Source organism: Dendrobium catenatum, unplaced genomic scaffold (genome assembly GCF_001605985.2).
Source record: "Dendrobium catenatum unplaced genomic scaffold, ASM160598v2 fragScaff_scaffold_370, whole genome shotgun sequence".
Classification (NCBI taxonomy): Eukaryota; Viridiplantae; Streptophyta; class Magnoliopsida; order Asparagales; family Orchidaceae; genus Dendrobium; species Dendrobium catenatum.
This window is the reverse complement of record NW_021318832.1, coordinates 2364706-2382118: the sequence shown is the minus strand read 5'-3', so window position 1 is coordinate 2382118 and position 17413 is coordinate 2364706. Positions and strand designations below refer to the sequence as shown.

The window sequence follows — 17413 nt, the reverse complement described above, 5'->3', positions numbered from 1 at the left end:
AAAAAAAAAAAAAAAAAGCCACCACTTCTTGATAGGAAACTTCGGAGTGGTCAATGGCTGTAAAAGAAAAAGGCGCTGAGAATAAAATCTGTCTGCCTAATTAGAAAAAGGGAAAATTAGAAACATTGCAAATACACAAAGATTTACTTTTTTATTTTTCTTTTTAACTTTAGTAACTTTAGCTTTTAATCAGCTTTTCGTAAAGTCATCGGATACTATCTGCCGGAGGATCTTCTTAAAAATCACAGTTTTGTCGTGAAAATCAAAATAAATTATATATTTTTTTAATTTTTTTTTCTAGAAAATTAAATTTAGAATAGTACTATTCACTTTTATTTAATTTTTTCTTGATTCATAAAATTAAATGTTTATGTGAATTAAATTTTTTTAGAGAATTACAATATTTCTCAAAATCCATTGAAATTCATTTATTAAGTGATTCTGCCATATATTTTCTTTTAATTTATTAAACCAAAATAAAATAAATACATTTTTTGGAAGAATGTAATGGTACTCTAAGTTTTATACAAAATTAACTTAAAATTATTAAAAATTTATATTAGATATAAATATTTGGTATTGCACTAATTTTAAAACACGATTTTAAAAGCTAATAAGGGCCAATAGATCACAATTTTGAATTTTCTTCATGGTGATAAGTTTTTAAAAAATGACAAAAAAAAAAAAATTTTCAAATAGAGTTATGATCTAATGATTTAGAACTTTTATTTCCTTATCTTCATTTTAATGTTTAAAAAATTAACTATTGAAATCATTAAGTCTGGTCATAAATTATTTAAAATAATTAATTTTATTTTTGTTAAACTTTAAATTTATTGTTATATAAAAAATAGTTATTATTTATAAGATTTTAATTGTTAATCATAACTTTAATAATAATTCAGAAACTATGCTCAATAATATTATGACATGACTCATCATAACAAAAATAAAAAAGAAAAATTTATTGAGAAATGACAAACTAATAATTTATGGCTCACTAATTAAAGAAAAAAATTATTTCATAAAAATCATAAATTTGAATTATGTATTTTATAATTTATCGCTCTCTATTAACAAAATTTATAAACTCATAATCAATAAATCAAACATTAATGTTCATTACAACCGATTTACAAAATAGTTTTTGAATATATTAATTAATGTGAAAATAATTTCCCAATTAACAAAATAACCCCCCAAGAAAACTCATTTTCAACAACAAAATAAATAAATAAATAAAGGAGATTTTTTTATTATGCAATATAAATTTTCACCATTTAATTTTGTGAGGGAATTCACCATCCAACTTTATAAAATAAGATATTTGAGCATTCCTTTTTGATGTTATGTCACAAGACTCACATGTGTACCATAAGCTATGAGAGAAGAACAAAGTTGGTAGGATTCAAATGAAGCTATTTTTTCCTGTTAGAAAGCTTACCAAATAGCCATTGCAAGCTTCAACTTTCTTCTGTTTTTGTGTGTTTGTTTAAAAGATTTTCTGCTGCAGGAAATATTTGTTCGAATGATCTTCTGAACCAAGCATCTGGATAGGCCTAAGGGTTGGGAGAGAATACTATGCTATAAAATGGAGGAAGGACAAATTATTTTTTTGTTCTTATTATATAAAAAAAAAATGCCAAGCATATTAGCTAACAATTATTATTATCATTTATCAATATGATTGTTGCGTGTTAGAAAATACGCGGTGGTAGAGTTTATAGATTCACGTCCGAGCGTTGCACGTAAATTTAACACACAAGTAGAAAAGAAAATGTAAACACCAGAGTTTTTACGTGGAAAACCCAAAAAGGGAAAAAACCACGGGGCCTCGCCCAGTTTGTAAAGTTCCACTAGTGTTTTTGTAGATTACAAATGGCTGATTCGTCCCACAAGTTGGAATAATACGAATACAATTTGTTTCTCGCATGAAGTTTACAAAGTTCTCCGAATTACTGACGTTTCCCGAAAATCCAGTAGAGTTCCGGCGTCCTCAGGCGGCAGGAAGAGCTCCGGCGGTGGTCGAGGAGGTGAGGAATCTCCAAATTGCGGTTTGAACCTTCCGATAGCACTTTGAGCCCTTGATTTGGACTCATTTGGGCTCGGATTGGGTTGATCTTGGTGTCTTCGGGTTCGTATTTCCGAGACGCTCAGTTTGACTGTAAGCTTGCTGAAATCGGAGTTCGGGTGCTCCCAAAATTAATTTTTGAAGTTTCCGAACTGATTTTGCCTCGAGATTTGTGCCCGATCAAGATAATTTTTACATGACGTATCAATGATAAATTAAAATATTAATATGTCAAAACAACCTTTATTTGATTAAATATGAATTTTAACATAATATTTAGATCTTAAAATGCTTGAAAATATGAATTGGAATTTTCAAAATAGATTACGTGACAATTCAAAACCGACCTTATTTGTCATGCTCTAATCGAGCTTCTTAGCGAGCTTATTCATGAGCATAAACGACACTGTTCGTGAACATAAATGAACCGAACGACAAGCTGTTCATGCTCGTTCATTTAGCTATCGAGTATTTATCAAGAGTGTTTAAACTCGTTTGTTTACCTTATCAAATGAATATGAAGGAGCTCTTATTGAGCCCGAGCCATGAGTAGCTCGTCGAATGCTTTGTTCATTTGCAGCCCTACAAATCAACATTTTGATGAGGCAAATCAATGATACTAAAAATTACTCCTTGATTTGAGTCCAAATGTGCTCAAATAAAGCATTCTATTTGAGGGATTAAATAATCTTTTTAGCTTTATGCACTTATATTTGAAATAAGCGTTTTAATTTAACGAGATAAATTCGAAGATTGCAAGATTACTCAGTAAAAATAGTATTCACACGGTTGGAGGCCCATGGGCCTACAAAGTAGGTCCGCCGAAGCTCTGCCATCCGGCTTTCAACTGCGTATGGGCCCAACCAATTGGGTGGGCTAACGATTATCTATAACTAGGGAGTCATTTAGACTAATAATTACTAAAATATGTTAATTACGGTATATAATATAACTGATCGAATAAAGAATTAAAATTGATAAAAATTTTCTTAATGATAAATATTCAGTGTCAGAATATTAGAAAATATTTATTTTTAAATTAACAATCACTTATTTAAATATTTATGATGAAATGAATAAATTAATAAAGAATATCACATAAATTCAATAATAATGATAAATATTCAGTGTCAGATTTTTTTTTCTTAAGGTACATTTTGGCAAGAATAATTAGTCATCAATAAATATAATTATAGCTATAAGCAAAAATATAAAAATATATACATGAAGGGAATGACTAATGCACATTATATCCAAACAAATAAACAGGAAAAAAGTTTACTTGTATTCTTCTATGTTTTCCTCTAACATTCTATGCAGGTGAAATGCTTCATTGATTGGTGTGCAGTGATCTTCATCACTTTCTACGACGACTTTTTAGAATAAAATATTTTGGAAGCAACGAAAAGTAGTGGTAAAAAATTTTCCCAAACGAAGCTTTAATTTGAACTAGCCAAATGGAACAAGTGCATTAATCAAAGAAAATATATTAATTACTCTCCCTCATCACATAACATGCAATTTTGCTAGCAATCAATACTTCTCATATTCAGATTTTTAGATGTTTTGAAGACATTTAAGCATATCTTCCACAAATATAAATAAAATCTGAAAAAATAATTTTTAGACTCTACTCAATCCAAATAGATGTTTCTTAGTAATCAAGAAAATGAGAAAATACTCTGTGCGATCACCGAACAATTCGGAGACGAATCATGATACGTCATATCATCCGATACATAGTAGTACACAATACCGATACACATATAGGGGTGTCAATATTTGACACGACACGAAAATTCGACCCGAACACAACCCGAAAATTTTGGGTTTGATCCGACCCGATTTCAAAACGGGTCTGGTTTGGGTTCACGGATTCGACCCCTTTGAATAACGGGTCGGGTTCGGGTTGACTTGACGGGTTGCCGGGTCAACCCGCCAACCCGTTTAACATGTGTTGCCCCCATCTGCCCCGGTTGCCCGCGCTCCTGCCCCTTTGCCCTTGCCATGCCCACATGACAATGCCAGCAGCGTTGCCAAATGTACGGTCGCTTGTATGACACAGTTATAAATAGGGCTGTAGTTATGTAATGAAAGATAACGAAATAACATTTCCTTTTTCTTCCCTGTCTCTTCCGTTCTATGTTCTATCTCACTGTGTCTCCTGTTCTACATTAATGATTCAAGAAACTTGAATCTTGTATTTCTACATGGTATCAGATACGGCTCATTGATCCCGGGCAACAAATGGCTACGTTTTCTTCTTCCTCCCAGACGGAGGATCAACATACAACTTCTTCGACTCCGGCGATATCATCGTCGTTAAAGTTCGTTCTCTCGACCCTTAAAAGCTTTGTTCAAAGCCCGCTCTGGCCGGAAAATTATTATCTATGGCACTCGCAGATTCTCAAAATCTGCAGAGCCAATGGGTTTACAACTTTTCTTGATCGTTCGACCCCTATTCCATCGGAGACTATCAATCAACCGGATGGATCTTCCACCCCGAACACAGAGCATGCTCAATGGCTTCTTACCGACCAGAATTTGGCGGCTGCCATATGCTCCACGATCTCGGCGTCCACACTTCCTTACGTACTGCATCTTGACTCCACGTCAGAAATATGGCAAACATTAGAAACCCGGTTTCAATCTACCAACCGGTCCAAAGTGATGCAGCTCAAGAATGAGCTATATCAGATTTCTCTCAAGAACTCAACCATGGTGCAATACTTGAATGAGGTAAAAATTTTTGTAGATAACATTGCGGCTGCCGGTGCTCGGATTGATACCGAAGAAATCATTCTCCACATTCTTAACGGGCTACCACCGGACTACCAGTCCTTCAAAACATCTATAAGAACTATGGGTAATCCGCTTAGCCTTGATCAACTTTACCCACTATTAATCAGTGAGGAAATCCATATAGCAGCTGACTGTGCAAGGTTCGCATCTTCCACTGAACCCGCTCATGCGCTGTATGCAAACAGAGGGCGCATACGCCGACCAAGAAATCGTCCACCTACAAATTCGTATCCAAATAATGAAAACAATTCTACAGTCACGCAATCGTGCCAGATCTGCCTCAAGAAAGGGCATACGCGACGGACTGTTGGCATCGATCAAATCTTCAATACGTTCCAAGACTGGCAAAATCTCAGCCTCGTGCACTGCTTGCGGACAACAACAACCAATCTCACAATGATTGGTATCTTGACTCTGGTGCATCATCGCATATGACTAGATCGCTTGAAAATATGTCCATGTCAACTCTTTATCACGGTTCAGACGGAATTATAGTAGGTGATGGGAGTTCGGTTAGCATTGAAAATTCCGGTCGTGGATTGCTACCGACTCCCTCTCGTAAGCTCATTCTATCTCAAATATTTCATACACCTGCCATTCAATACAATTTATTGTCAATTTCGCAATTAACTAAAGATGACAATGTTTCCATTACATTTAATCCAAGTGGTTTTGTGTTTAAGGATTTGCAGACGCATCAAGAAATACTTCGGGGACCTTGCCGTGATGGACTTTATCCGATACGTGCTCCGGCTGCTCCTGTTCAAACGAAGGCTCTTAGAACTTCTATTCAACGATCTCCACCATGGCATCAACGATTGGGTCATCCCAATCACCGCACCATTTCTTCTATTGCTTCCTGTAATAGACATTTGCACATTCTCAATAACAGTGATGCTTGTCACTCCTGTAACACATCCAAGTCTCACAAACTTGGATTTGAACACTCTTCTAACCGACAATCTTCTATTCTTGCGCTAATTCATTCGGACGTATGGGGTCCGGCTCCTGTTGAATCTAATACCGGTTACCTATACTACATTATATTTGTCGATGACTACTCTAGATTTATGTGGCTCTATCCCATGCGACGTAAATCAGAGGTCTTTAGCATATTTACTGAATTCAAAACAAATATTGAGAACTTTACCTCCTAACGCATCAAATGGATTCGTACAGATGGGGGCGGTGAATATTCGAGCACGGTATTTACGCATTTTCTTAAACAACACGGAATATCTCACCAATCATCTTGTCCCTATACGCCTCAATAAAATGGCGTCGCAGAACGGAAACACAGGCACATAATTGAAACAACTCATACAATGATGACCACGGCTCATGTTCCTTACATTTATTGGCCGGATACGATGATTACTGCAACCTATCATATAAATTCTTTACCTTCGGTTAACACTAACAATATTTCTCCCATGGAACTGTTTTATCACAGGAAACCCACCTACAACAAACTCAGAGTTTTCGGATGCGCATGTTTTCCATACATCCCATCCCAATTTCGGCACAAACTGCAACCCAAAGCAAAATTATGCGTTTTTATGGGTTATTCGCACAAATCCAAGGGTTACAAGTGCCTAGACAGAAGTACTAATAAAATCATTATATCAAGAAATGTAAAATTTGACGAGAACTCTTTTCCCTTTGCAGATACTGGATTGACTTCATCTCAAACCACGCAGGATCTGTCACCTCTCTTTTTAACTCCTTTAGCCACACTACAAACAGACACATCAAATAAGACAACAAAATCTTCTACTTCTCAGACACCGCCTCAGCAGACTCTTCATGATGTTTCATTAAAGCCACCATCGGCCATTACTACTATGCATATCACTGCCGAGCATACTAGTTCTGAACTACCGCACCAGGGACATTATATGCAAACTAGGCAGAAAACCGGATCACTAAAACCACGGGTCCGACTTAATCTTCTGCACCAAACCTCTACTTCATCTTCCCATCAAACTCCTTCATCATTTCATGAAGCAAACAAGCAGAAAGAATGGCGTGAGGCCATGTCATCCGAATTTTTTGCACTACAAACTCAATGCACCTGGAGCCTTGTTCCATGTCCAAAAGACAAAACAATACTCGGATGCAAATGGACATATCGGACGAAGCTTCATGCAAACGGGTCTATTGCCCGTTACAAAGCTCGGCTCGTTGCTCAAGGTAATCATCAGGAATTCAGGATTGATTACACGGAGACATTCAGTCCAGTAGCTAAACTACCAACAATCAGGATCCTTTGAACAATAGCTCTTCACAACAATTGGCATGTTCATCAACTCGATGTGGCGAACGCATTTCTTCACGGTAGACTCAACGAAACAGTCTACACGCGTCAACCAATTGGTTTTGAAGACAACACATATCCGAATCACGTCTGCCTTCTTCATAAAGCCATATACAGCCTTAAACAAGCACCCCGCCAATGGTACAACACCTTCACCTCGCATTTGGAACAAATTGGTTTTCTCCAAAGCTCATCCGATCCTTCTCTTTATACCTTCCGCAAGAACCACATTCAATTATTTTTGTTAATCTACGTTGATGACATACTACTTACGGGAAATGATACACAAGCTATTCATCACGTTATGCAAATGCTACACAACAAGTTCACCATGAAGCATCTCGGCGAGGTACATTCGTTCCTTGGTATTCAAACCACACATACTAATGATGCATATTTTCTTTCGCAGTCAAACTACACAAAATCAATTCTTCAAATGGAAAATCTAAGCGATTGCAAACCGTTGGCTAACCCAACGTGTACAAAACTGCCCAAAGATTTCTCACCGGATGCTGCGATGTCCGACCCGTCAAACTACAGAAGACTTATAGGGTCATTGCAGTACCTAATCCTAACTCGACCTGACATCGCGTATAGCGTGAATATTCTGTCGCAACATATGCATGAACCCCAGCCTCAACACATCTACTTGCTCAAACGGCTGCTTCGTTATCTTCAAGGTACGATCGATTTTGGTATTCCCATTACGAAGTCTAATCTATGTCTTACCTCATTTTTCAGATGCCGATTGGGCGGGCGATCCAGTATCTAGGAAGTCTACCTCAGGCTACTGCTCCTTTCTTGGGAATACCATCATCTCCTGGACAGTCAAGAAGCAAACTACGGTGGCTCGATCATCCACAGAGTCCGAATATAGGGTGCTAGCAGCGCTAACAACGGACATTATCTGGCTCAGACGTATTCTCAGTGACTTTGGAGTTCCTCAATCAACTTCTACAGATATCTATTGTGGCAATACTTCGGCTATAGCCATAGCCAATAATCATGTCTTTCATGCATGTACAAAACACATAGAAATAGATCATAGATTCATCCGAGATCATATTCACCAACACACGATCCTCATCATTCCAATCAGCACTATAGACCAACCGGCAGATATTCTAACAAAATCTCTTTCTACTCCCCGCTTTCACAAACTTCGCAACAAATTGACATTCATCGACCGATCATCAATTTGCGGGGGCGTATTAGAGCAACAGGAACCAAATAATTAGTTTGTATTTTCATGTTGCCAAATGTACGGTTGCTTGTATGACACAGTTATAAATAGGGTTGTAGTTATGTAATGAAAGATAATGAAATAACATTTCCTTTTTCTTCCCTGTTTCTTCCGTTCTCTGTTCTATCTCACTGTGTCTCTTGATCTACATTAATGATTCAAGAAACTTGAATCTTGTATTTCTACACACATAACATGCAATTTTGCTTGCAATCAATACCTCTCATATTCAGATTTTTAGATGTTTTGAAGACATTTAAGCATATCTTCCACATATATAAAAAAAATCTCAAAAAATAATTTTTAGACTCTACTCAATCCAAATAGATTTTTCTTAGTAATCAAGAAAATGAGAAATTACTCTGTGCGATCACAGAACAGTCCGGAGACGGATCATGATACGTCATATCATCCGATACATAGTAGTACACAATACCGATACACATCTAGAGGTGTCAATATTTGACACAACACGAAAACCTGACCCGAACACGACCTGGAAGAGCACACCAGCATCCAGCCCACGGGCAGTCGCGCCCACTTCCCAAGTCGGGTCGGGTTAACCCGACAATCCGCCGGGTCGGGTATGGGTTCGGATTTCCGACCCGTTTATCTTTCCGGGTCGGGTTAGGGTCTACCCGTTTGAACACGGGTCAGTTCCGGGTTCGACCCGAACCCGACCCCAACCGGTGACCCAGTTTTGACACCCGTATACACATCTAAAAGTTGAAGTGACGCGTTCTGTTTTATCTCCAAACAGTGCCGATGACCACACATAATAATTTCATAAAAAGAGAGGCTTTCCCTATTATTTCAGGATATTTTATAAACATAATCCATATAAACTTAAGACCCAATAAGAAATTAGAGTACTTACCAATTATTAAACTTAAAAGATGTGTCTTACCAATTATTAAACTTAAAAGATGTGTCAGATATTATTATATTCATCATCAACATCCACACAGCAACATGATGTCCCCACTTGCTGCTCCTCTCTTTTTGACTCCATTCTCTTCAATTATGTTCCAGCTAGGATTTCCCAACCTCTCTACAAATAATGTAATTTGATTTTGCACATAAATTATTTTTTAATGAAAAAAAAATATTTTCTCTGTTCAGTTAATTAATCACATAATTTTTATGATCACAAAATTATAAATTTAAATGTAGTTAAAGCATATACCACCTTCTATTTTCTCATAATTTAAATTAAAAAAATATTTTGATTTGTTGTAAAATATTTGTGAGACCCAATGAGAACATGAGAGTACTTTCAGAACAGCTAAATTTATAATTCAGACCTTCACTTTCTCCCTCCTTTCAAGATGCTTAAAGTATCTTAACATGCAGACAGAAGCATGCTGCCCCACTTCCAGTTGTTTGCTTTTGGATCCCACTCAGCTTCCTCTTGATGTAAATTGATTTTGCACATGTTACAGGATTACAAATTTACCAATCAATAAAATGTTTTGAATATGTTTGAAATCTGATATGGTCTTCTTATTAGTTAAATCAATTTCAGCTTAAGGAGAAATTATTTTGTGCAGAGTTCGGGCGGGAAGAACAGTTAGACATATGAGTGTACACAATGTGTATTAATTTTTTGTACGTATTATTTGTACAATGTGCACACTCATAGTCCGGACGGTTCTTCCCATTCGAACTCCACATAGAATATTTTCTCTAACTTAAGCGGCTATTTAGTAGCACCCAGGATTACATTTAAATAGAATTTCGTAAATCATACGAATCCGGATTTACGAAATCCCGGGAGGGTTAAATCCTGAAAACTATTTGGTAACATTCATGATAAATTCTATGTGACTATTTGACTATAGAGCGTTAAATCTTGAAACGAGCGGACTCTTTGTCCCTCTCGCGCCAATAGAGCGTTAAATCCATCCAATCAGAAAATTTCGGAACTCCAGGATTTACCATGAAAAGGGATAATTTTCCGTCTAACGCGGCTTTCATTTACTGTGAGATTTGATTTTGCATTTTAGGCCATTTGGCTGGATTTCACTCAAATCCGCTTTAAATCCGGCCTAAATCATGCTACCAAACAGCCCATAACAGTAATTTATCGAGCTACTACGTCTGAGTGGAGCTTTATTCCGGAGATCTTTGAGAGCATTTTTTTTTTAATCCTTCCAAATTCCTTACACTGTGTCAAGTATGTAGTCTGCCATTGTCCAGCATTAAAACCCAGCTGTCAAAGCTACCAGATCTATGGAAGTCACAGTATAATAAATACAGACCAGTCCAGCAATATTCTTCCTCATTCGGTCTCTTAGTACACATTTCAAATCCACTTTCACTTCCTTTCCTCTTATTTCATTTTTATTTTTTCACTGCAGAATCGAAGAACAACTCAAATGGCCTCTTGGCTATCTCCATTTGCTCTTGTTCTTTGCCTTCTATCATCCATGGCTTCCTTTTCTGATTCAAAAGCCTTCTCCTTCGATGACAACTTCGTTATAACTGGAGCAAAAGACAACTTCAAAACCTCTCCTGATGGTCAAGTATGGTACCTCTATCTTGATCAACGAAAAGGTATCAACTAACATTTTATGCTTCAAACGAAGATTTCTATGAGGAGTTTATTGAAACTTGTTGATCAAAATAGGGTGTGGATTTCAAACAAAGCAGAGGTACAGATTCGGTTGGTTCAGTATGAAGCTGAAGCTGGTTGGTGGAGATTCAGCTGGAGTAGTGACTGCTTATTATGTAAGTGCGTTTCTGAAATCTGATTTATGAACTTGGTTTTAGCTTTTTTGAAAGCCGAGCCATTTGGGATTGCAGATGTGTTCAGATTTGGATGCTGGGTTGTAGAGAGATGAGCTTGATTTTGAGTTTCTTGGCAATAGAAGTGGGGAGCCATACACAGTTCAGACCAATCTGTATGTGGGAGGAGTGGGGGGAAGGGAGATGAGGCATATGCTTTGGTTTGATCCTACTGCTGATTTCCACACTTACTCAATTCTTTGGAACTATCATCATATTGTGTGAGTAGTATATCCTTACTTGACCGTTATATTTGAATTTGTTTCAGATTTGAATTTGAAGACTAGATCTGGTGATCCAGGTTAGTAGTTGTAAAGACAATAGAAATAACAACATGAATTAAAGATTTTCTTTGTAGTTGCAGGAAAAAAAAGGAGTACAGTCTGAACAGGAATCTGGATCTAGTTCTTAACTTGATTGGTTTTGCACCAGATGATCAAAGAATTTTGGTTAAAAGTAGGATTTAGTCAAGAAGGATTTAGTAAATTTTGTAAATTCTGATTTAGAGGGATTGAATACTGTAAAATATTTGTCATGATAGATGTTTAGGGGGTGTTTGGCTATAAGCAGGATTTAGGCCTTCTCCAACCGATCTCCAAACACATGAATGACGTCCCTCGCGAGCTCCACCCGAATGACAAAACTTCCGGTATTAGCGTCGAATTGTTCACCTGTGTTATTTTTCGGTCACTACCGGATTTGCCGAAGAAACGTGCGAAAGAGGAGAAAGACGGTTACCTTCTACGAAGGGCGCAAAATGGAGTTCGATTAGAGATGAATCACGCCATTTTTTAGTTTCAGTACATTTTAGAGTGAAAAATGAGATTTTCGGTTGGAGATGCCCTTTGTAAATAATGTTTGATAAATTTTGAAAGGATCAAAAGCTGTGACAGCTATTAAAATTTTGAATTTCTCTAAAGATTATTTGGCAAGACTTAGCCTTAATTCCAACTAAATTTTAAATAAAACTTGCAACCAAACGGCCTCTTTATAATGTCGAAATCCTCATCTCCCCTGCACCAAAACTTGCAGCTTCTTCGTGGACAGAGTGGCCATAAGAGTGTACAAAAACAACGGTAAACTGAACAGCTTCTTCCCAAATGAGAAGCCAATGTACATATTCTCAAGCATATGGAACGCCGACGACTGGGCTACCAGAGGAGGCCTTGAGAAGACAAACTGGAAGAACTCACCCTTCGTTTCAACTTACAAAGACTTCAGCGTCGATGCCTGCCAGTGGGAGGACCCTTACCCTGCTTGCGTATCAACGACGACCGAGCATTGGTGGGATCAGTATGCGGCTTGGAGCCTTGATGATAATCAGCTTGAGGACTTCACCTGGGTGGGAAGAAACCTTGTTATTTATGATTACTGCAGGGATGCTGAAAGATACCCAAAGTTGCCTGAAGAATGTAATCTATAGAGTTGTTATAATTTGTGCTGTTATGATGAGTTGAGTTTTGATTCATGATCAGATTTAGATTTTATTTGGGACGACTTTCTTACTGCTTCTTAAACAAATTCTGTTTGATTAAATTGCAGAATTTAGTCAATTTCAATCAAATGTAACCATCCTGAATTCCACAATGAACTTAAAGCTATTCTATTCAAGGATTAATCATTAAGAATGCTTTTCAACCAATAGTAGAAAGTGAAAGAGACGACACAGCAGAAGATATGAATACAGCTTATAACATCAATAGATCAAAGAAGATTGCACATTTATTTCCCTAAGGCAATACGACATTTCACAGGCAAGGTTGGTTTGCTCGTAAGTGGTCCAAAGTGGCAGAAAGTAACTTTGGAAAGTTTTTTTTTTTTCCATTTTTTTAAACTGTAGAATAATTAAGAGAGATGTAATTGATTGTTACAACTTAAGAGTAAGGAAATTAAAAAAAAAAACTAACATATAGCTGTAACCCAAAAATAGCAACAAGACTAGGCAATAAAAGATAGAAAAATTTAAACAAACAGCCAAAAGGATGCTGAAAAATAGATGAAACAAGGGACTTAGAATGGCCAAAAATACATCCTTTTCTTTTTTTCAGAATGTTAGGGACTTAGAACTTGAGCCTAGCGGGAGGAATTCTTTCGCGTCGACTAATGGGGCTGCATGCGCGAGCTCAAAATACATATCAATCATCCAAAATTTATCAACAAGAAGAATACGCCCCTGTTTGCCAAAAACAGACTGTCCAAGAAGCAATAGTTTGTTGCCGATAATGCCATCTAAGGAGCCAAAAAGGAGATGTAACCATTCATCATAATCCACAATCATCCACGAGCGGCACCAAGTAGCCAAAACACATAAAAGAATATCAATCTTGATTAGAACTAACACTCATCATGACCATATATGAGCATAATGTCCCAGAAAATAAAGAACTCTCGGGGGGACTGATTCACATGAGTTATAAGGAGTACATTAATTGAGAGTTATAATGGGCAACTGATTAAGAGTTATAAATGCATAAGAAAGATACACTAATTGAATATTTGAATACTTATAACGACACTGCTACAAACATTGTACTGATATTGTGACTGACACTAATATTGTTTACTATCATCACCGATATTTAGAATTATTGATCATTATACTAATATTGTTATTAATATTGTAATTGATGATGTAATGGATTGAGATGTCATGAACTATAAAATGATAAATTGATACAATATAGACATTAATGCATATATTTTTTATATGATTTATAACATATTATTCTCTTTTATCTTGCATTGATTTTAGTTGTAAGATTTTAGTTACTTGTTGGACTATGTGTTCATTACATGGTTTTATATGCTTCAAGAAAATGGTAAGAATCCTATGATATGAGGCTCCGGATAATACAAAAATACAATCATATTTCTTTTTGATGTTCATTGGTAAGCTCTAATTAAATGATTAAAAAGAATAACATATGCAATTCTTTCAATATAGATCCTAGAGTATAACACTTGTCTTAAGCTAGATGCCGATATAAAAAGCCTTCAAAGCTCCATTGATGCAGAACGAGAAATGCATATTCTCGATGCAACCTTTGATCTAAGAAAGAAAAATAGGAATACCTTTTGAGCAAGCTGAGACAACAAGAATTCCTTAGAGACATAATAAAAAAAAGCTTTGAGGATAGCTAACTTAGCACACAAATATTTCTTTTTAGCAAATACATTAAAATCCATCGGCAAATTAACAAGCAATATATTATCAGTAGAAATTCTCTGATGAATAAACCCAGTTTGGCTTGGGTGGATTATATGGGGCATAATGTGCTTCATCATGAAGGCTAAAATTTTAGTCACACTTTTATAGAAAACATTGCAAATGGAGATATAACGAAAATCTGTAATGTTAGTGCATGAGTTCTCCTAGGAAATAAAGTAATGGTAGTAGCTTTTGCACACCTAGGCATATGAGAAGTATGAAATAAATGTTTGATAGTCAAGCAAAGGTGATGACCAATGATGTCCCAGGACTTTTTAAAAACTCAAAAGTGTAACCATCAGGACCTAGAGAGGAGAATATAATCCCTCTAATTTCTTCATCAAAAACATGCACAACTAGACAACAAAGGTGTGAAGGAATAGTTTTACCAACTATAATGTAGGATGGGGCAAGGGAGTTGAAAAAGTTTTGAAAATGATGTATAATAGTAGGAGCTATTCTTTGAGGAGAAGAAAAAACCCCCATAATTAGTGACAATTCCATTAATATTGTTCATATTGTGCATGCATATCTAGTATAAAGGAATCTAAGATCATCTTCACCATTTGTTAACCATCTAGTTTTGGACCTTTGAATGATAGAGACCCAAGATGAATAGAAAAATGGAAGATTGGAATAAATATCTTTCATAGAGGCATTAAGAGAGGGATCAAGAGGGCAAGTTTGCAATTGCTACAAACACAAGTCCTGCCTATGCTGGAGGTCCACAATGGATTTAGTAAGGTCTTTAGAGGAATTCTAACCTTTAGCTTTTATAACACCTTTAAGCCTCTGTAGCTTGGAGTAAAAATTGTAGATCTTGCTCCCACAAATAGGAATGACAAACATAATAATAAGAGAATCCTAGAAATCAACAATGTTAAATAAAAAAAATAAAAAAAGAAATACGTGTTTGTTGTTGGCAGAGGGGTTCCCAAAAACCACCAAGGGAATGTGATAAGAACATATGAGATTTTCTATTTTATAGAACAAGGAAGGATAGTGCTTCAACCAAATGTCAATAACAAGAACCTTGTCTAGCTTTATGTGTATATGATTGTTGCTTCTCTCATTGTACCAAGTGAAAAATGACCAATAGAAGCCAATTCGTGAACTCCGGCATAAACCATAAGGTTGTTAAAGTCCCATAGTATGCTATCACGAAATGCATTACCTCCGAATTTTTCATGGTTGAATTACATCTGTTAACATCTCCCAAAAGAACTCAAGGTAAGGAGATATTACCAACCAAGGATAGAATGTCCTTCCAAAGCATAAGACATTCAACATGGGAGTTGGAGGCATATACCATAGTGATAATGCAAGAGGGAGTAGAACTAGAAAGTAGAATACCATGAATTAATTGGCTAGTGGAGAATGATGGATTAAATGTAACATTGGAAGAGTTCCATTTAAGCCAAATTTTGCCCGACTAGAGACATCAAAATTATTGTAACATGCTTCATTGTTAAAAATTTTGTGTGAGAGACATTGAACCAAATATCAACAACCACTGAGCTATGAATCTTAGCTTCCAAAATACATAAGAAGTCTAACTTATTAATACGGATAAGCTCTTTGCAATGAAGAACTTTTTCTAGGCTATTAAAACCTCTAACATTCCTAGATGCAATGTTAGGCACAGTCATTAGGATTTGGTTGAAAATTCAACCTTGGCCAAAATATTTGTTAACTCTGCAAACTGAAGAGCCATGAACTTGTTTTTAATTGGAACCTAGTTGGGTTAATGAGGAAGGATAAGGAGAGTAGGGTCTGATAGATTATTAGCATTTTCTTGGCCTTAAGGGGGTTAAGGGATATCAATGGGGGAGTTTAGATTAGAGATGGGTTCTTCTAAACAGTTCAACGACTCAGTTTACTATATGTTAATAATAGAAATAGGAATACCATTCAAGATAGGGGGATTTGAATGGTCCTTAAAGATTGATGGTTGTCTAGATGTAATGTGGCCTTAGTGACAGATAGGCTTGGAGGCCTTCTCGACTTACAGCTCATGCTCCATTCCCTAGGTTTTTCAGTAGTATGAGGTTTTGGGGAAGGCTTGATGTGGCATGGATTGTGAGGATGCATGAGATATCCATAGCTAGAACAAGGGGAGTGTTTCCATTTATATTGAATCCTAAGATAAAAAATTTTCGCTACAATAAAAACAAAGATTTCATCCGGAAGGGGGGAGGAGTTTTTGGTGGCCTGAAATCAAACCCTTGCAAAATTAATCGTGTTTTCTCTAGTGTTAGAGAATCAACGACAAGGGAACTTCCAATGCAGCTTACTATTTTAGAAATGCCATATGAATTCTATCATGCAAGAGGGAGATCATGGATTTTCATCTGCAGAGGGATGGAAGAAAATTCCTCACGCTAGGCATAAACAACGACGACCATTTTTTAAGAATAAAAGTTTTGGCCAAAAAAAAAAAAAAGTTAAGGGCCTCTAATCCACACCATGTTAAAATCCTCCAATGATGAAAACTTAGGTAGAAAAAATCCCTTGCTCAAAAAGAGCATAGCGAGCATACCTTTCAACGACCGAGTTTTAAAGATAACTAAGCAAAGAGCCTCATAGTAAGGTCTCTGACCAATCGAGTAACTATCAAAATACAAGCCCCACTCTTTGGAGCCATCTAAGATCTCTCCTTCTGAAAACTGGACAACATTTTTCAGTAGGAACATAGGATAGTAAAAGCTCCTTAGTTGAAGCACTTCGGGCTGTAAGAATGCCTTTCCAGTTAAGCAAAGGAGACTTTTTTATATAAAAGTAAATATATTTATCTGCCTAATCAATTTTGAAGGCAAATATGCCTATATGAAGATGCATCATTACAAAATTTCATTCTGTTAATATGAATCACTCTATTGAAATGGATCACTAATAATATTTGCTGAACACATAACATTAATTTTCAGTTCAAATATTCATAAAAATTAAATAGAAAGATAAAAGTATAAAACCATTATCAGTAAC

The 17413-nt window shown here is 36.2% G+C and overlaps 1 protein-coding gene across 1 annotated transcript; it reads left to right on the top strand.

The window, feature by feature from the left end:
• Positions 1 to 10734: 10734 nt before the first annotated feature.
• Positions 10735 to 12643, top strand: LOC110109539 (probable xyloglucan endotransglucosylase/hydrolase protein 8). The gene is given in 4 exon segments (XM_020840641.2): positions 10735 to 10989; positions 11063 to 11163; positions 11239 to 11441; positions 12253 to 12643. Coding segments are annotated over 4 exon segments (873 nt in total). The 5' UTR covers positions 10735 to 10811.
• Positions 12644 to 17413: the final 4770 nt, after the last annotated feature.